Here is a 21,704-nt window from a genome sequence, read left to right as displayed (position 1 = left end):
TGCTGAGACCAAGCAGACTGTATGGCACAATTAATAGGTCAGGGAGCACAATTTTAAGGAGAAAGACAAGGTTCTACTACTGATGGATAAGCAAAAAAATATTCCTCAAGCCACGCTTGCCTGTTAATGCCTATGAAATATATATCCCAAAACCAAAACAAACAGTTCAAATATAAATGTCCTCAAAGATAAAAATGTACTTCTGTTTTCTACATAGACTGGCCGCTTGCACAATCTTCATTTTATGCACGGGAAAAGAGAAAAAAAAGAAAACAAGAAAAAAGTGTACTTACATTATTGCACAATTATTATCTTTGAAACAATAAATCTCTATCGATACCAGAATGACAGGCAAAACAGAAATAATAACTTACAACTTGCAAAAGCAGATATTGCCTGGAGGTAGACAATGGGTTCGGCTGGAATGCTTTTCTCACTCTGTGCAGTCAAAGTTATCACCTGCTACATCACTTATGTTCCTATCTTTTGAAGTACATTTGTACCTGAATTTTCAACCCCTTCTATCTGTGTTATAGGATGTCACTGATATTGTGCTCCCTGGTGATTGTAGCCTACTACTAAAGAACCATCAACCTTTATAAATGTTAAACAATCTGAAACAAAATGGATAACCCCAACAATTTCTTGACTATTTATTTACCTGTCTCCCTCATTTCTTATCCCCACCATCATATTTGGGTGATTTAAAAGGCCAATTATTGCCCACATTCTCCTTTTATTTCTAAATGACTTTCTAACCTCCACTTGTGACCTTTACCAGGGAACCGATTGAAATCTCAGTTCTATGCTGTAATGTGTAATTAAATTCTGCCTCTAAGCAATAATTTCACTTCCCAATACATACATTAACCTCTTCTGTTCTGACAGTCTCACATCTCAATTACTGTCTAACAACAATTGATTAAGTGGCTTTCTTCACAGCAACCATGGTCTCAGGCACAAATAATAATTGTTCTGCCATCAAAAACTCTCCCGCAAAGTCAAACATCCTTGGTGAAACAATAATACTTCTAATGGCTTTCTGGAAATGCTTCTAACCCCAAAAGGCTCTTTAATATATTTAAATTTCTTCTCAACCCTCCCACACCAACCCCTCCGACCACCATCACTGCCTAATATCTTACTTTCTACTTCAAGGAAAAGATCTGACATGAAATGGTATCCTCTTCCACAAGCAAGAACCTTTTTAATTATTTTCCTGCACCCTATGGTACTTTCATTTGTGCCCAACTCAAAAGATAAGTAGTTTCGCAAGGCTTATGCCAGCCATACTGGTGTGTGTAGGTGAACATTACAGAAGTGTATGGTATGAAAAGGTTAGGCATATGAATTAGTACTAAATGGTGAAGTGGCATTACCTTAATTATACACAAACTATCAATAACTCTTTTATGAATGGGATAAACAAACACACTATAATAATGAAATATATCGCAAACAAGGAATCAATACATTATGATTATCACATTCTCTATAGCCCACATCAGACAGCAATAAGCCTTTCCACACTCTTCTTGATGACAAAGAATTGGTCCTGCTTTAATGTTCCCCAGCTTTCAGCAGCCACACATTTTCAAATGACCAGCAGGGAAGTCAACATGATAGCAGGCAGAACTATATATAACTTCACAGGCTTTTATAAGTTAACACACAAAGACTCATTTCATGGCACAATGCACTTGGCTACCCTGTGGTCACATGGCAAACTCATTAGCATGGTGTCAAGTGATAGGCTCAAGCTTAGTTCTTGTTTATATATAAAACAGGGTATAAAAGTCCTCGGTGATGGAAACTCTTTAGGTATCCTGTTGAACAATCAACTCCATAGCACAATGGCATCTCATACCCAATCGTTCCATTGTTTCAAGAACACATTTTCTGATCTAATAGCACAATATGTAAAATGCCTATTTCAGCAAACATATCTTTCCAAAGTGTAAGTTGTGAAAACATTTAAAGGAACAGTTCAGCTTCCACCTCAGAAGAAGATCTCTGGCCTTTGAAGTCCTCTTCTGTAGCCTTCTCCTATAAGTCATCCAACGATAGCCGTTAAACCTAGCTAGTCCTGCCTTGAGCCTGCCGTGATCTTACAGGTTACAGCGATGATTTTTTTGCTTTGCTGTCCTTAATGAATCAGGCCCAATGTGTTTCCCACAATCGATCTCAATAAAGGAGTCTAATTACTGTTGTTTTGATTAGTGATGGTATCCTCCCTGGATTCACTAGTTATTATTACTATTATTATAATTATTATTATTATAATTATTATTATTATTATTATTATTATTATTATTATAATTATCCATTGTTATTTATAGGGCCCCACAAAGTGTCCAAGGTAAAAGTGCACGGCAAATTAACAATGAACACTATAACTCAGGTAGCTCACATCACTGCTAAAGGCAAAGGGTGAGGGAAATTCAGCACAAGCTGGAAACCTGTGCCCAAGAGGGTGGGTGCTGCTCACAGGTTAAAAGCTACTGAAAGGTGTAGAGAAAAGCGAAAGAGGAGACAGAGGGTAGAGGGCGCAAGAAAGAGGTGGGCTGAGTAGCTAAAGAGCAAAGTTAAAAGTGGTGGAAACAGGAGGAGAGAGTGCCCTGCTCAAAGGAGCTTACAATCTAAAGGGAGAGGCAGACATACTGTTAGACACAAGGGTGATGCGGAGTCACACGGAACGAGAGAAGGGGGAAGAAGGGAATGAGAGGGAGAGGTACCCGACAAGGTGGGTAGTTAAGCGGATGACTGACTTTTAAGAAAAGGTGGATTTTTAAAGTCTGTTTGAAACTGCACAGAGTGGGGGATATTTTTATGAAGCGACGGAGATCGTTCCAATGGAGGGGGGCAGCGCACAAGAAGTCTTGAATACGTGCTTAAGAAGAGGTAATCAGAGGGGAAGAGAGGTGAGCATCTATGTTGAGTACAGATCAAAGATTTACTAGTTCAGTGAGCCTTTGTGGCATTTATCTGGCTTAAGCTACGGCAGAGAAATATTACAGTGGACTCTACACAGTATCATGGCATACATGACATTATATACATATAAGGAAAACATGAAAAGAATGATACCCGGTGGGCTTAACCTTTGTTTGAACAGTATCCACCTCTCCTTGTACCTGGGGCTTACTGGGGAACAGAAAAGATGTAAAAAGTACCCCAGACACAGTCAATTCACTGTGGGAAATTATGTACAGGAAGGTTGGGCAAAGTTTCACCATATACATCCCCAATTTTTAGACTTTTTACCCAGAGGGGCACACTTGCCCCAGAAAGTCTGCCTCAGTAAAGTCCATAACCTGCTGCTAATTCCACTGTGCACACCCACAGTTCTTCTGTTTAGGTCTGGTAATTCACATGCAATAGTTCATTGTCTCTTTTTCTACTATCACTATCTCAGTGGAGTGGAAGATACATTACCCAAGCTGGATTGGTGTATGAGCCAGCAGGTGGCAGATAGACAGGAAAGCCACTTGATGGCCTGTGGTACTGTCCGATACCCAATCGGGATTGACTCTGGGCTGTGGTGGGGAAAGTTTCAAAAACCTAACTTCTGTCTCCATAGACCAATAACAAGAGGGCTCACAAACCTTTAAATACTGGATGGCTCAGCAGGAAATAGTCCCATCTCCATCTTTGCCCCATCTTACGTCAAACAAAAATCTGCCAAATATCGAAGCCCATTGGAGTCCAGCAGGACTCATAAGCCAAAGATTCTTATTGCTGGCTCCCTGGCTGAGGTGCTACTAATATTTGGGATTTTCTGTATGGCTTCGTCTCACCAAAACCCAATAAAAATGTTGACAGGACTGCCAGGAACTCATATTAAGCCTCCGCTAGGGGCTCACTTACAGTCACTTTTCTGCAATCTGTCTGCAGCAGAACAGGGAACTGGGTTTGTTAGATTCCCCATTAACATCAAGTCTCACTATCGAGGCACCATACAGTAGTGGACTTGGTCAGCAGTTCCTTATCCTTCCATCTCTTCCTTTTGTTAACCCACTTCCTCTCAGAACATAAAACAGTGGCGGTGGAGGCAGTGACTTTGGATTCTGCAGGCTGAGCAATGGCTCTACTACTAAGACCTCCGTCCTCTTGTGGTAGCTGAGACATCTTTTTACTTTCCTCCATAGCATCCTTGTGGTGGGGTTAGTACACACTGGTCACTACTCTGGGGCTGAGACTTACTATTCTCACTATAGGGCTAAGACCCATTACCATCTCTCTTCTTAAAGGGCTCTAAGGCCCTGAACTCTATTTGTGCTCCTACATGCTTCAATCACTGGAGTCACTTGACTGTGGTTTTCCCCTTGTACTGCTTGCAGGGTGCAAGGACCCTCACAAAGCTGGGACTTAGTCAGCTCTCAATCTGTGCCTACCATTGTGACTCTTCCACCTATATTGTCCCTTTTGAGTCCCTGTCAAGCCTTAAATTGTGGTGTGCATGAGGCAAGCCTGTACCTAGCTTATTGCAAATTCATCTCTCCAGGATCTCCCTTCTGGGACACAACCTAAATTTTCACTCACAAAGCCAGCACTTGTATCAGTCTTGGATCCTCTTTTGGTTCTCTGAGAGGCTTTACATAGACAAAAGAAAGGGCTATATCACAAGTTACAGTGTGAGTGCTTAGCTCCTCAAAAATTTGCAGAGCTCTGGACTGCCCATTGTGCATTTTCCTCTGCGGCTCCTCCTGGCTTGGCTACCAGGAACTGGGTGATCCCACTACTGACACTAAATGTCACAGTACTGCACAGAATCAGAGCTCAGTGGGCTAACTTTTAGCCCATCACCCGCTCCAATACTGTGTATGTGAGAGAGTTTTTGTAAACCCAAGGAAATAACTGAACAAAGAATACTCATGGACTCATGCAGATTTCAATGTACATCATTTGTATGCATTTGTTTGCACTGCACTTGTGCATAAAAGAGTATGTATCCATCCATATCAAGTTTTTGCATACCTTCGACTTATGACTTCTTCTGCCTGTTAGTCCGTATGGGGAAGGAAAGTGTGGGCAAGCACAGGACAGTACAGTAAGGGAATGTACACATAATTGTTACTCACTAAACATAGATCCAGATACAAGTGTATCTCTTGCGAGGGCTGGTGCACATATATGTATTGTTGATAATGACTATCAGCAGCTATTTTACATCAATGAAATTATCAGCTGCCTATTTGCATAACTTGTCATTTCCATGCAGACTTCTGCAGAAAAAATAACTACCATCTAATTTTTAACATAATAAACAACAGATGTGAAGGTATGTATATGTATATATACACACTGATATGAAATATGTAGTACTCATTCTGAGTTGTTCATATAAGAAGTTGTACTTGACTTTTCATATGGATACAATTAAGCTTTTCGGGTTTTTCAAAAGCACATATGGTTCCATATAAAAATGAGCCCCAGTATTCATTTCCCAACACCTTCCTAGCATAATTAATAGTAATTTAGGTACAAAAGTTGCATACAATAATAGTGTATCTACTCCATTATGTTGAGTTCCACAGATCATTATGATTATGTGAGTAAGTACATACAGGGCTGCTATCAGGGGGATACAGGGAGTACAGCAGTATGGCGCCCAACAAGCTCTGGGCCCAAACAGATTTTTTGGGGAAAATGGGCCTCTGCAGTAATTTAAGGGGCATGGCTGGCCCAATTTCTAGGCAGCAGTTGCCCCTAAGATATGAGAGGATTGGGGAGGCCTCTGTGTTGAATTAAAGGATGACACAGTGGGCCCACTTGAAGGCAGCACGTCCGTCTCCACTACCAAGCGTAGCTAGAGAGACTCAAGGTGGGGTGGGGACAATTGGAAGAGTAAAATTTGGGTAAAGGAAAATGTAAAAATGAGAATGGGGTTGGGTGAAAGAAGAAAGGAGGGGACCCTGTTTGTTACATTACTGGGCCCCGCAATTTCTGGTGGCAGCCCTGAGTACATCTGACAGATGTATCTGCATGTCTGCATGAGCCACATTTGTGTGCACACACCCTTACTGTACTCAGGATGCATTTTCATCCCACTTCACGTCCCTTTTCCACCTCTCCAGGCTAAGGAGGTGTAATTGTCAGATTTGAGCTACTCTACATTCATGCACAAGCGTTTGGGTCTGATTCATGTTCAGGCGTTTGCGTGATTCTGCACTGCACATGCCCAGAAATGTAAGTTATGCCAGTGGGCACAATTGCAGGTAATTCACCTCCACATGCACCTTACACTTATGAGCATGAAATCTACATACTTACTTACCTAAAATAAAATAGTAGCCACATCATTGTAATGGTCACAGCGGCAGAGAGATGGGTGAGCTGATCTTGTGGAGGCAGCGACCCGTCCACTCATGTGATTGTGTGAGGACAAAGTGACAGGGGCAATGTCATGAACTGAGAAGGGAAATAGAGAAGAAGCCAAACTCTAAATAATCTCCTTAGATCTGTGCAGCCTCCCCACTGCTTGACTCATCCATACAACGGTATTTGAACATGAAGAGTCATCCACTTACACAGTCCTTATTTTTTATGCTCACTTAATTCCTACAACTGGTCTCTGTGCATTTGTTGGATGCTCTTGTGCTACTTCTGGCTTCTGTCTGTCTCCTCCTGAAACGTTATCTTAAAGTCTCTCATGTACGGCTCATATACCTGGGGGCTTACAGTCAGCCAGAGCTATGGTCACTACAGCTACTACGGCTGACATAATAGGAATCATTGAAACCTTTAGTGCAGTGGTTCCCAAACGTTTGAAGTTCGTGGCACCCTTAGAGGCTCCATAATTTTTTCAAGGCACCCCTCCACAATAATTACCGAGCAGTTCCGTTTTATGAGTAGTTTAGTAAAAAAACGTAATAAGTATTTAGGTCAGGACAGAAATACTTATTTAGCTTTATGCAAAAATACACGTGAATCCAAGAGAAAATAATATTTTTATATATTTCTTTCAATTATATTTCTGTCAAAGAATAGTTTACAGCTAACTCACACTGTGCCCCTGCATCATCTCTACACACTCTTTGCCCCTCTGCATCCACTCTTTGTGCCCCTCTGCATCCACTCTTTGTGCCCCTCTGCATCCTCACTCTACCCCCTTTTTCATTCTTTTGCTCCTCCATTGCTGTTTCCTATCACCATTCCCTTCCGTTTCTTTACTTACCATACTTGACCTTCTATTTTCTATTTCTTCTGTCTTTTCTTCTATCTTCTTACCAATTTGGCGGTGCCTGGGACTCAGCATCCTCTCTGCTGCTGCTTGTCATTGAATGTCGGGCGTGATGACGTCACGCCCGGCATTCAATGAGAAGCGAGGAGGGAGGAAGATGCTGAGTCAAAGGTGCCGTTGGATTGGTAAGTTTTTTTTTTTTTTTTCTTTTCCTGCCCACGGCACCCCTGTGCACCCTGTGGGAACCTAGGCTCTAGTGCATGTAAAATGTCACAAATACTTGACAGACTATAAATGTATCAAGCAGATACATAGTTCAGTAAAAGAAAATAACTAAACATAAAGGGCCTGATTCACAAGTCCATTTGCGTGCCCTATCTTGCGCGGAATAGCTCCGCGCATGCTCAGAAATAGACTATACGGCAAAGAAAGCAATTACATGCAAATCATTTCCAAATGCAAATGACACTTAGTATGGCCTACGACTTGAGAGGCGGAATGAGGGAGGGAAGGAATGGATGAATGTAAGCAATGCATAGTAAAGGCGTGTGGAGGGCGTTCCTACTCAGATGCGTCCGATTCAAGTCCTGGCTTTTATCATCATCAGCAGCAGCTATTTATATAGCGCCACTAATTCCGCAGCACTTTAAAAAGAACTCACTCACATCAGTCCCTGCCCCATTGGAGCTTACAGTCTAAATCCCGTAATATACACGGACAGACCAAAGGAGACTACGGTCAATTTAATAGCAGACAATTAACCTACCAGTATGTTTTTGGAGTGTGGGAGGAAACCGGAGCACCCGAAGGAAACCCACGCAAACATGGTGAGAACATACAAACTCCACACAGATAAGGCCATGGTCAGGAATCAAAATCATGACCACAGTGCTGTGAAGCAGAAGTGATAACCACTGAGCCACCGTGCATTCCTTTTCCCATACTTACAATTATTTTCAGTCATATCAGCTGCATCAGCTACAAGTTAGGTATAAATGCCGACTGATATGATGACTGACACGGCATAGTTTTTGTTTTACAACCATTGACTTATTCTAGCCGACTGCAAACCATGCAGCTGGAACCCAGACTATTTGCTATGTTATTAAAATGTGACGGTATAAATGGGGAGAGCTAATGAAAGCAATCACAGACCTCAAAATTATAACATATAGAACTAGAAAGTGTCCACACAACCTATAACTTAAAATGAATTGCACAGGGTGCTACACTAGAACAGACAATGTGTTCAGTGGAGCAGGAGCACCCCCTGAATTTTCAAGAACATACGTATACTGCTGAGAACCTCATTATTGTCAGAGAATGGGCAAATGTACCAAGATGAGCATTTCTGTATATTTTATTTACTGTAGCGTAAGTGTAAGTTCTTGTATTTTTCAGCTGTGTGTCTGCTCCTGTTTCTTCTCGATTTTTATTTTTTAAAAACCATTAATCTCCATGTTTCTGTTTTGTATATACAGGAAAAACCTCTGGAATGAAAAAAGATTCATGAAGAAAAAGAGGAAGTTATTCCAGCCCCACCTTCCTCCAGAACTATTTCTAAATAGGGTTTGTCTGATTACACTGCAGTGAACCGTTTTCTAGCGTACGTCACATTCATTTCATCATGGGATCGCTCCTCGGATATCTGTGCGTCCTCTCCGCTCTCACAGCGACGGGTAAGTCTGTTACAATCCATAATCTGACTTACAACGACCTGTTCTATCCCCTCTAGATATTGGGTCTGTATTTGGCAGATATCTTAATCTAGTATTACACTGAGAGAATGTCAGTGCTGTTCTGGGAAGTCTGATGTCCCAAACTTTATGTGTATTTCTTCAGCTATTCTCTGAAATCATTGTGTATGTGTGTGAGGAATGTGGTCATGGTTTACTATAGAAAGAAAAAACAGAATATAATACTCTGCTGGGTACATCAACTATCATTCAATTACACCGACACAAAAAAGTTGATTTATATTCTGTTCCTAAACTTAAATCCCCAAAGGTCTAATAAGATAATTAGCAGATACTGGATACACAGCTTTATGGCTGAAATTGTATCCTCTTCTCTGCAGCACTAAAGGTAGTGGATAAGTGGAAGAGCCTCCCATCAGAGGTGGTAGAGACTAATACAGTAGAGCAGATTAAACATGCTTGGGATGGACATAAGGATATCCTTATAAAGAATAAAGGATCTAACAGGGTTTGAGGTTACCGTATGTTAATAAAAAAAATGGGCAGACTAGATGGGCCAAGTGGTTTTTCTCTGCCGTCATATTCTATGTTTCTATGTGTAAGTGTAGCGGTACAGAGGAACTGTTTACACTACGGCTTTTCCAGCTTCAGAAGTGCTTAAGTATAAATTTATAGTATTTTTACACATAGCTGAAAAAGAGCAGCGTTTTTACAGCTCACAGCTTATAATGAGCCTCTGGAACACTTTGTGTGACAGATATCACAGACTTCAACTGGAGACCGATTTTTATGGAGAGCTTTGAACACTTGCTTAAAATACTGCTATCATCATCATTATCATTAAAATTTATTTATATAGCGCCATCATATTCCGTAGCGCTTTACAATTGTCTAAGACCACTTTAAACACTGCTGATTGATTATAGCGCTTATAAAAAATCCCCTTCATCCTATATATACCTTAATGGAACTTACAATCTGACTTCCCTGTATCGGGCACATAGAAACACATCACAGCCAAATTATTCAGAAGCCAATTCACCCCCTTGTGTCTTTGGAGTGCAGACAGGAGCACACCCAGGAAACCAAGTCTCCCATTATCACTGTTAGTGCAGAATCTGTAACGGAATAATATTTGTTACCCAGAATACTCATTATACTTTTCTTCCCTGTTCTGTTTTTTTTCCAATTACAGGTTTATCCCTCACATGCAAAGTTTGTAGAGGCAATGATTTTGACTCCTGTTCTGGAACAAACATGACGTGCCCTCCGGATAATGTTTGTGGAGGCAGTCGTGCATTAACCACAGCACGTAGGTGCTATAGTATCTGTGACTTGTAAAATAAGTTGAATAAATGAATCTGATGAATTTGACATATGCTATGACATTTATTCTGCAAACAAATGGTCCATTTTAAGATTTTAAGAGAAGTTAGTGGGAATTTCTCTTAGCATAGTACAGCTCTGAGTCAACGCTTTGTCCACTTGGTGTATTCGGAGAGGCAAACAAGCCTGGGCAAAACACTCTAGGTGGGGTTCAGTCTAAGCATTGGCATTCACAATACATCAAGTGGGTAAACATTGGCTCACAAGTCTTGCATGCAAATATCAATTCATACATGTGATTCTGTTGAAAAGTAGTTGCATAATGTGATAGGAGTCTTTATAAGAAGAAAAAGATGAGAAGCGAGATGACATTGAAACCATTCACTCGATTCAATCAGGAAGCCTGAAATAAGGGCCAATCAGATCATCATCATCGTTTATTTGTATGGTGCCAAATATTCAGTAGCGCCTGACATAATGACATACATGAAAACAGTAAGCACAATAACAGGTACATGGGTACAATTGAGTAGAATATAGACTGCACAGATGCAATTAATAGAACACAGAGAAATTCAGAATCGGACATGGAAAGGGTCATATAAGGTATACAGATGGTGGACAGACATGAGACAGGAGATAGAGAGGACCCTGCTAATGACAGTTTACATTCTAGGGAGGGGAGTGGCAGTGCAGAGACAGTATGAATAATTTGGACAGCTTAGATTGCTATATGGACCAGGTGATGTCACAATGTGAAGAGACATGGGGAGTAATGAGCGACAACAATATTTAAATACTCTTTTGTAAATGTGTTCACCCATCACCAGAACATGTTCTCCTCAGGCTGAGAGGCTCGAGCACTGGAAGCCTCCAAGTGTTACCGGGATGATCATTGCAGGATGGAGGTCCCGTCGGCAGAGACATAGATGAAAGACAGTAATGTAAGGATAGATAGATTTGCCAAACAGAAGAGTAAGAAAATCCAAAGAGAATGAAAACATCTAACGGACCACGATCTTGTGTGGTCCCTCCTTCTGGAACTTAGTGAGTAGAGAAATATAGAGAACATAGAAGAAGTTAAAGCATTAACAGAAAACGGAAAGTGAATGTATGTGAAGGTTGGTTATGTGGTATTGTTTATTATGTGAGTAGACTATTATATTGATAATTTATATTATAACTAAAAATAGAAAATGGTAAAGTGGTAAATAGAAGAGTTCATTTTATTGTAAGTTCGACTTGACTGCCACAGAGAAAGATGAACAGCAACAAAAGTGATTTGCCGATGTCCTAGCTATATATAAGTGCCGGGACCCTACACAATAGTGCCATAGTGGTGGTCCTAGGAGGGAATCACCATGAAACTGCTATTTTTGGGATAAGAGAGGTCTAGTAATCTTAAGGTTAAAGTTGAGAATCTCCTTAAGAACTTTTTCTGAACACAATGTAAGGAAGATACCAGTTTAGCACTGTTTATTACATATTTTATTTATTTACCATTCTTTTTGTACAGATAAGCTGAAACTCGCTGACGTATTTACCATTGGTTGTGTGCCTAAACATCAATGTAATACATTGGGAAGTATCAGCACTGCCTATAGGAATATCAAGATGGGCACTTCCTGCTGTGAGACTGATTACTGCACTCCACCATCACCTACGTGTAAGTGCTCCTATAGAATTACTTTATTCTATTCCTATGGTAGGTTTCTTTTCAATGCACTGTTTACAATTTATTTTGCCTTTCAGTGTCATTGCTCTTCTTGTACCTTTTATATGGGCTTTGTACTCTTCCGTGGCTTCTAATATGTATATATAATTTGTTATAGCATTATTTCCATATGTAGTGTGTGGACTGTATTACTAATGTAGGTTATGTCAATGGTCAGGAAGTCACAGCAAAATTAAATGTTCACCATATTAAATTGAAAACAATTATGTGACCTACATGTTTCATGTTTTTATCTTCATATTTTACAGTACCTGACGATGACTTTAAGCCAAACGGACTGACATGTCAAACGTGCGTTTCTGCTAATTCTGACTGGTGTTACACAGACGACACCTTCCAATGTATTGGAAATGAAAATATGTGTATTCTGCAATCTACCAATAGTTATGGTAATTTTATTAACATTTTTGTTATTTTTTTTCCATACCAACCATTGTATCAGATATATGAAGAAATACCCATTGTAGAATCTGGTGAAATACATTTATAATACAGATACGTATGGGCAGCACAGTGGTCTAGTGGTTAGCACTTCTGTCTCACAGCATTGGGGTCATGAGTTCAATTCCCGACCATGGCCTTATCTGTGTGGAGTTTGTATGTTCTCCCCGTGTTTGCTTGGGTTTCCTCCAGGTGCTCTGGTTTCCTCCCACACTCCAAAAACATACTGTTAGGTTAATTGGCTGCTATCAAAAATTGACCCTAGTCTCTATCAATCTGTCTGTGAGTATATGTCTATATTAGGGAATTTAGACTGTAAGCTCCAATGGGGCAGGGACTGATCTGAATGTGTTCTCTGTACAGCGCTGCGGAATTAGTGGCGCTATATAAATAAATGATGATGATGATGATGATACATCGTTGGGTGTGTACTTGGCTACGGAGATTATTATTCACAATTGTATTCCATGACATAAGTATTATCTTAGTGTGAAAATGAAATACCAATCTATATTGTGCTAACATGTAAGAACAGAACAAAGGACAAAGGGGCATTTGTCAGGTGGTAAGCCAGGTGGGACATAACCTAAAGTGGGCCACACAAGGTCTGACCCAGCTGTTTGGCTTGAGCCCAAAGCAACATGATCACAGTCCTCTAAGTCCAGACTCCTCACTTTCACACCACATCGGGACTTGTTAATGCAGTCAGAAGATACCCAACCGGTGGTCCTCCAAGGTATTTTTGTGGACCCATCATCTTTGACAAACTCTATATATGGAATATGGAATAATTTAATACTAATCAGAATGCAGACATGGTTATAACATATATAATGTGTTCTTCTTGTAAGTATAAAACTGTTTAAATCCTTTACTGTCATCAGATTTTGCTTTGCATAAATCTATTGTTGTATCATTGACGTGAAAATGAAATATAACTTAGAAAATCTCACTTTTCTATAGGCTGTTACTCTGAACTTTTTTATCTATTTTAAATATATTCAAACAATTTTTCACTGACATTTATGTTCTTTACAGGTTCCTCAAAACTATCTACGGCTCTTCGGGGTTGTGCCACTAAAAGTATCTGTGATTTCGGCAACCAGTCCTCAACATCAGGTGGTGTGAATACGAAAGTGTCTATTTCCTGTACCAGTGGAAGTTTTGCTCTGCGCAGTAGTCAGTTTGTATCTTCTGTTATTGCTATTGCAGTAGCTAAAATGATGTACTTTTGAAATAAAGAAGTGCAATTATAGCAGAGACATATCTGAGTTCTGTCACAAAAATGTTCAAAAGTGTAAAAGATTTAAAATAAAAAGTATGTCTAATTTTTCTTTAGCATAATTTGTCTTTTGTATTTTTCAATGCTAATGTGATTGATAATTATGAATAACAATACACTAATACATTAGAAAAAAATTATTATTATAAAATTAGTTATAATGTAATTATCCAGAAATGACTGTGTATCTGTTGAACTTTAAAAATATATCACGAAACATAAAATATATACGCTTGAACTAAGGAAAATTTGCTTAAGCAAGCTATTGAGAATAGTGGATGTCACTAAACAACATAAGCAAACAGAATATATATAATAAAATTCCAGCAGGGCTAAAATGATCCTAAAACAGTAAGTTAACAAATAGAAATGTTGAATTGTGATATGGAAGATGAATATAACATGTTTAATGTAAAAAAATATACTAAAGATACATATATCTAAAACCAAAAAATAGATACAGACCAACAGCAAAGTACAGATATATTGTTCTATATGCTCTATATCTGAAAATTACATTGCTGTAGGTAAATATTGAGGCTATTACCAACATCACACAGAAGATCAAAGTCCATAAATCTGCATTACAAATACATAATCTGAGAGAGGTGACTTTTGGACAGCTGGTGATTGGTTATTGTCCGGGAGATCAGGTTCGCTATGGATTACACTCTGGATAATGAGCCCCTGAATGGCAACCATCTTTATCTAATGCCGATATTGGAATGGTCTAGTAAAATTCAAATCCATATTAGAAATTGCTATTTCCTTACCAAGTGCTACCAGATTGGGTTAAGTCTTTCTACATTTAAACAGTTTGGGGTAAATTACTAAAACTTCTAAAAAGGAAAAGTGGAGGTATTGTCCATAGCAACCAATCAGATTTTGGCTCTCATCTTCAAGTATGTGCACTTACAGTGCTTGTCATTCATTTTGGGTGCTTTCTTCCAACAGTGAAAATCAGTGATGTCGTCTAGTAATATCAGTAGTAATATTCACACCATTGACCTTTCTGACAATATCCTCCCATAGTTCCCCTCTAATCTCTCTGACTGCTTTTTCTCTGGTTCTACCTCGGGCTCCTCCTCCCCCTTTTTTCCACTTCCCGTAGGAGTCCCTCAGTGCTCTGTCCTCGGCCCCCTGCTCTTTTCTTTGTACACCTCTTTACTGGGTGAACTTTTAAGTTACTTCGGTCTCCAATACCATCTCTATGCCGAAGACACCCAAATCGACCTCTCCTGAACTCTCCCCTTCCCTCCTCACTACAGTGTTATGCTGCTTCTCTGCCGAATCTTCCTGGATGTCACATGGTTTCCTTAAACTTAACATAGCTTAATCTGAACTTATAGCTACCCTTCTTCAAGACTATCTTCCCCATCACCATCGGTAATACCGACATCTCCTCCTTTCGCCAAGTTCAGTGCCTGGTTGTTATCCTCGACTCCTACCTCTTCTTCACCCCCACATTAAATGCCTTACCAAATCCTGCCACATCCATCTCTGTAACATAGCTTGAATCAAATTCTTCCTCTCCATTGATGCCACCAAAACTCTCATCCATTCACTAATCATCTCCCGCCTTGATTACTACAACCTTCTCCTTACTGGCTTCCCCCGCTCTTGTCTCGCTCATCTTCAGTCCATACTCAATGCGGTAGCCTGACTTATCTTTCTCTCCCACCGGACTACATCTGCCACTCCTTTCTGCCAAGCACTGCACTGGCTCCCCCTCCATTACAGAATCATATTCAAGCACCTCACCTTCACCTACAAAACTCTCTCTTATTCTGCTTCTTATACCACCAACCTCATCTCCATTCATTCTCTTTCCCGCTCCCTATGGTGAGCCAATATCCGCTGCCTCAGCTCTTTACTGGTTACCACTCCTTATTCCCGCGTTCAAGATTTCTTCCGTGCTGCCCCCTTCTCTGGAACGTGGAATGATCTCCCTCATTCTATCAGGCTATCCCCTAACCTGCATAACTTCAAAAGATCCCTTAAAATCCACCTGTTCAGGAAAGCCTACCTGTTCTCTGTCTAACCTCTTTTCTGCCCTCATCATTCCCTCTTTATGATCCTTCTTCACTGTCATAGTATACCTTACCCTCATTCTCCCTCCGCTCCACATACTACCCAGTCTTGGTCATGTCCCCCTTCAGATCCTAGTACCCTCACCCTGACTTTCCTCTTTGTGTCTCCTATAACTCTGCCCCTTTCATTTAGATTGTAAGCTCCCACTAGCCAGGCTCTCTAATCCTTGTGTCCTCTTCCTTCTGCTACTTCTATCTTTGGCTCCCCAGCCTAATTTTTCCACCTTCACACTAGATCCCTGCCATTGGATTTCCTCTTCTCCCTTGTTTTCACTTCCCCATCACTGCTCTGTTCCTGTTAGTCCGACCACACTGCTGGATACAGGTCCAGCATGCCGTCATATACTTCCTACCTCTTCTCCTACCATTTCTTAACTTCCAACTGTTCTTAAATTCACATTTTACCTTTTAGCCTGTGCACCAGTTCTTTTAGGATAAGTGGTTTAATTGCACTTTTTTGTACTGCCCTCTTTGCCATATCTGATTTTGTACTGCGCTGCGGACCATTTGGGGTGTCATATAAATGAAGGATATTAATAATATTAATTTCCATAACTCAAGCAAACATCAAGTACTTCACATAAGAAGTGTTAGCTTGAATAAGTGTAATACAGTAATCACAATGCCAAAACCAAGTGTAAAGAAACTTGTATTTTTGATGCAGACAGAGATTTAGAAATTACATAAAATGGGAGCTAAGCTAAAGTTAGAACTTCAAACAGTTGTAACTAAGTGTGACAGATATGTAAGCAAATCTCTCAAAAGAAAAATATGTACACAATGCACTATGTATTATTATAATCAACTTTTTAGTTATACTCTACCAAAACCATACTCAGACCAAGGAGATGATATACCAGATACAAGATGTCATATGGGTATGCTAATCTCAACCATGGTGTTAAAATATTGCTTTCCATTTCTTTTACCGAGAGAAATTTATTATATATATGGAAAATATGCATATAAATGTTACCAATTAATTCTGAAGAATTATGCTATTTAGGAAGAGTGGTTCTCAGATTTATACAATATCACATGATGAATTGAAAAAGATGTAGTTAATAATATTATGTTCCACTCATTAGCAAGATAAAAGTTGGCTTGAGTATTGGTAATAAGTTTACTTATGGATATTTTTGGATTTATGAATAGTCAATATGAAATTGAATGTTTAGTTTGGTTTATTGATAATGAGACTGGAATTTATGATGAACTTGTTATGTTATGTATTACATAAATTACAGGTATTTAAAAATGAACTTCTACAACATTGAGCAGTTTTGGACTATTTAACGGCTCAAACAGGAGGATATTGTTTAATCCTTGAGACTGAACTTGGATTCCATTGTTTATTACCTAGCCAACGACACTTCTGATTCAAAAACTGTAATTACAAGTTATATAAACAACGCTCACAATATGAAAGAAGAATTTAGATAACAAAATTACAAAAAAGACTTTGAAAATGATTCATTATGATCTTCGTTAAATCTAAGCACGTGGTTCTTTGAACTTGGAAAGTGGTTATTAAGCCTAACGTATATTTACATTAAATTTATTATGGTAATACATGTGGCAACATTGCTTTTTTATGTTTGTTTCAAGTATGGTTTGTATTGTATACAAAGATTTCTGAAAGCCAAACCTAAACCCGAGATCATCAATACTGACAGAAATATATAATCCCATTTAATTAATTATACTCCACATGAGAAAGTACTTTTATATGTGTATATAAAAGGGTGGAATTGTCAAAGTAATAATTAACAAAAACCCTATATTACCAATTAGTTCAATATAATTAACTAATAAACTTGAAATGTATGTGCTTGTGCTTTTAAGAGAAAGGACAAACACGTATTGCACAATACAGAAAACAACAAGTTATATAAGGGTCACATGTTCTTCATCTCACAATAGCAGGCCAAGGAAATATTTGCTCCAAATAATGTCAAGAAGACCCTTCCAAAAGACCCCTCCAAGAACATGTCAATTTAATGAAGATTATTGACAGAGACTTAGAGCTAGATTTACTAAACTGCGGGTTTGAAAAAGTGGAGGTGTTGCCTATAGCAACCAATCAGATTCTAGATGTCATTTTGTAGAAAGCAATAGATAAATGATATCTAGAATCTGATTGGTTGCTATAGGCAACATCTCCACTTTTTCAAACCCGCAGTTTAGTAAATATACCCCTTAGAGTGTCAGCAGTGACATAAGCTGAGAAGGTGTGGGGTCTGGCAATGATGAGTAACATTTTCTATAAAATAATGACTTAATCAAATATAGATTGTCAATTGGCATTTGAGACCCTGGGCGTATGTATGCTTAGTCCAGTAATGGCTGTATATATGCATAATATCTTTTAATAAAGAATATAAATATTATATTTTGAAAACCTGCTCATCTCAATTATTAATTAAAGTGAAGAATAGAAAATCTTATACACCGATCTGGACAACTTTTCTTTAGCATGACCATAGGGGGAGTAGCTCTAGTGACAAAATCCCATACAAATTGCCTTGGAAGGTCCTTAACTGCGATTTCTTTTCTGGTCTTGGTCAGGTTTTGACTGCTTCCACCTTGCCTAATTGGGGTTTCGCTTGCCCTTGCCCAACCATGTACCCCAAATATTTGACTGTTCTCAGAGCTATGGCACATTTTTCTTTGCTGTGAAGCCCGCCAACCTCAATGAAGCTAAAACTACTTCAGCTTTGGGCAGATGTGACTTTTTCCCTTAAGAGCCTGATGTTTTCCTCCTGTATCTCTACAACTTGTAGCGCCTAAGAATACTGCTCTTGTTGTGCAGCGGCCACATTCACGAGGGCTCTCAAAACCTCCTCCATGTTAATGTGAATGTGGGTTGGGTAGCAGTAATTTGCTTCCCTAAACATTCCACTGCTTACACCACATGTGGTACGGCCACCATTCTGGTGATGCACACATGAACAACTTATAGCTTTTGGTACTTTTTGGTGCTTTTAATGTCAGGATGACAAAGTAACAGATAATAAGCCCAGTAGGTTAGGTAAACAGAACATGCTCATCATTTTAGATAATTTTTTCTGATATCCAGAGGCAGAAGCCTTTAGAAAAATATATGTTGCTACAGTATCTGACTGAGCTTTCCCTTTGAGGTTCTATTGGATCAAGGGCTGCACTTTACACGTATAGGTGTTAAAAAAATGATGCCAAAAATGTAGAACATTACATTCCATGCCTTACAATCCTCAGATGACTGAAATGTGTGAAAGATTAATTGGTATGCTGAAGACTATATTGGACTTTTGCAGAATAAGGAAGGGTTATTTTTTAGAGTATGTCCTTTTTGTCAACTGGGAAGTGTCTCTAGTGTCCATGGGTTTTAACCAATTTAATTATCTGTGTTGTTAGAGGTTTAGGGGTGCTGTAGATATACTGATAGACCATTGGTAAAATTACTCAAAATTCTCAGATCCACATGTAGTACAATATGTGTTGAAGTCTCCACAAATAGTGGATCAGTTGAAGCTGGATTGGGAATAAACCCTAACTGCTCAGACCAAGTATGTGGTGTGGTGTGATTGACATGACAGCGCACAGAGTTCTAAGGAGAGAGAATGAGTTTTGCTACTAACACCTATGCAACAGGACAAGTTACAGGCAGGATATAAGGGACATAATGTTAAAATATGAGCTTTCCATGACATTATCCTGATACCTGATTGATTAAAGACAGTTTATGTTAACACAATGCAACTTCTACTACTGTGCTCAGAAGGACCAGGATGCTGAATCCTCGTATCTCCCCTATAATGAGAGAATGATGCAAGTCTACCTGATCTATTGTGTGAAGCTACCAGAGTGGCCTCACACGATGAGATGACTATAGGTGAAAATTTATGCCAAATACAGAAGGCTTAGCTTGAAGACTTATTCCACACTCAGGGTCTGGGACCAGTCCTAGAATTAGAATGGTCAGGTCTAGACAAGAGAAAGCAACACCTGGTGGTTATCATCATCTCTGGTACCTTCAAAATCTTGGTGACTTCTGTCTCATGGATGCAAACAAGTCACTTCTAGTAGAGATTGGTTAGAGAGTATATTACAGAATCATGAGGGAAGATTGCAAAAAGATTTATTTTATCATGCCTCCTTTTTGTTTATTGGGATATGCATCAGGAACCCACATATTTTCCCCCATTTGAACTTTTGTATGGATGGAGGGTAAGGAGTACTATAGATCTATTTATAGAGAAATGGGAAGGGGATTTAGATATCCTGAGTATACATGGAGTAAACTGGCCAGGGAACACCTTCTAACAGCTGAGACCAAGAACAAAGTATGGCACTATTGATAGGTCAGGGAACACAATTTTAAAGAGGAAGACATGGTTCACTAAATTCCTCATGCCAAGCAGCCCTCCTAATGCCTATTGAGTATATATCCCCAAAACCAAAACAAACAGTTCAAATATAAAGGTCCCCGAAGATAAAAAATATTTTTTTTCAAAATGATAGAAATTTGAATCAAAGTTTAGGTAAATCAGAGTTTTTACAGAGTATTTACATCCTTGGTGAAACACTAATACTTCTAAGCCCAAAAGCCTCTTTCATATATTTAAATTTCTACTCAACCTCCCACACCAACCCTTCTGACCTCCATCATTGCTTAATATCTTACTTTCTACTCCAAGGAAACGATCTGACATAAAATGGTATCCTCTTCCATAAGCAAGATCCTTTTTAATTTTTCTCCTGCACCCTCTGGCATTTTAATTTGTGCCCAACTCAAAAGTAGTTTGGCAAAGCTTATACCAGCCATACTGGTGTGTGCAGGTGAGCATTATGGAAGTGTATTGCATGAAAGGGATAGTCATATGAACTAGTACTCAATGCTGAAGTGGCATACGTGGCAGAACCTTATTTGTACATAAACTATCTATACCACATTTATGTATGGGTCAAAGAATCACACTATAATAATGAAATATCACAAACAAGGAATCAATACATTATGACTAACAGGCTCTCTAAAGTCTACCTCAGGCACAGTACAGCTGCAATAAGCCTTCCCACACTCTTCTTGCTGGCAAGGCAGTGGTCCTGTTTTAATGTTCCCCAGGTTTCGGCAGCCACATATTTCCACATGACCAGCAGGAAATGGAAACTTCTGTATTCCTGTGACCTATAGATTAGACCCTAAATCTAAACCATCCACTGGCTGTTCTGAACTTTGAACCCAGCTCCTAGTACCACCGCTCTGGCCAGTGTGACAGGCCAGGGGGGATACATCCACAGCACCCTGATCCATAGTAAGTGGTCAAGAGTACCAGTGTAGGAGCACAGGAGTACACTAGCAGTGACAGTTACTCAAAAGGAACATTGGCATCGGGATGCCAAAAAGGAGTCCAATGGTGGAAGCAGGGTCCTCCAACTGCGGCAGGAGGGGCATATTCGGAATAACAAAAGGGGACAGTGGCAAAGTAAGCCCAGCCAGTTCCCAACAACAACTGACAGGGTGGCATAGGCGGTCCATCCTGTCACAGATAGCATTTAATTTTTAATTTTTAAAGAAATAAACAACAGATGTGGAGGTATATGCACACACTGGCATGGAATATGTAGTACTCTTTCTGAGTTGCTCATATAAGAAGTTGCACTTAACTTCACAAATGGATGCAATATGGATGCAATTATGTTTTTTGGGTTTTTCAAAAGCACATATGCATCCATATAAAAATGAGCCCCAGTATTAATGTCCTAACACCTTCCTAGCATAATTAAGACACCAAAGTGATAGCAAGAGAATTTATCAATGGAAAACTATGCTTTCCTGGAAGAAAAAGTCAGTCTCTCTTTACTGATACTGAAAGTACAGTATATTATTATTATAGGGGAAAGATTGATTCATGGTGTAAGAGGCATCTATTTTATCCGGCTACCTTTTTGCATGGAAGGACATTCA

General features: G+C 39.3%; 1 protein-coding gene across 1 annotated transcript; it reads left to right on the top strand.

The window, feature by feature from the left end:
* Positions 1 to 8,757: 8,757 nt before the first annotated feature.
* LOC142107656 (phospholipase A2 inhibitor NAI-like) lies at positions 8,758 to 13,720 on the top strand. Its single transcript, XM_075191220.1, has 5 exons — positions 8,758 to 8,862; positions 10,076 to 10,192; positions 11,723 to 11,872; positions 12,190 to 12,330; positions 13,421 to 13,720. The coding sequence occupies exons 1-5, from the start codon at positions 8,811 to 8,813 to the stop codon at positions 13,615 to 13,617; spliced, it is 657 nt and encodes a 218-aa protein (XP_075047321.1). The 5' UTR covers positions 8,758 to 8,810; the 3' UTR covers positions 13,618 to 13,720.
* The last annotated feature ends 7,984 nt before the right edge of the window (positions 13,721 to 21,704 follow it).

This window comes from Mixophyes fleayi, chromosome 11, assembly GCF_038048845.1.
Source record: "Mixophyes fleayi isolate aMixFle1 chromosome 11, aMixFle1.hap1, whole genome shotgun sequence".
Lineage (NCBI taxonomy): Eukaryota > Metazoa > Chordata > Amphibia > Anura > Limnodynastidae > Mixophyes > Mixophyes fleayi.
Note: the sequence above shows the minus strand (reverse complement) of the source record. Positions and strands in the feature narration are given on the sequence as shown.

Excerpts from the sequence above, each read along its gene's own strand:
- LOC142107656 (XM_075191220.1), top strand. The coding sequence starts at position 8,811 with ATGGGATCGCTCCTCGGATATCTGTGCGTCCTCTCCGCTCTCACAGCG. Across the intron at positions 10,193-11,722 it reads TCGTGCATTAACCACAGCAC|ATAAGCTGAAACTCGCTGAC; the intron begins GTAGGTGCTATA and ends CTTTTTGTACAG. Across the intron at positions 11,873-12,189 it reads CACTCCACCATCACCTACGT|TACCTGACGATGACTTTAAG; the intron begins GTAAGTGCTCCT and ends CATATTTTACAG.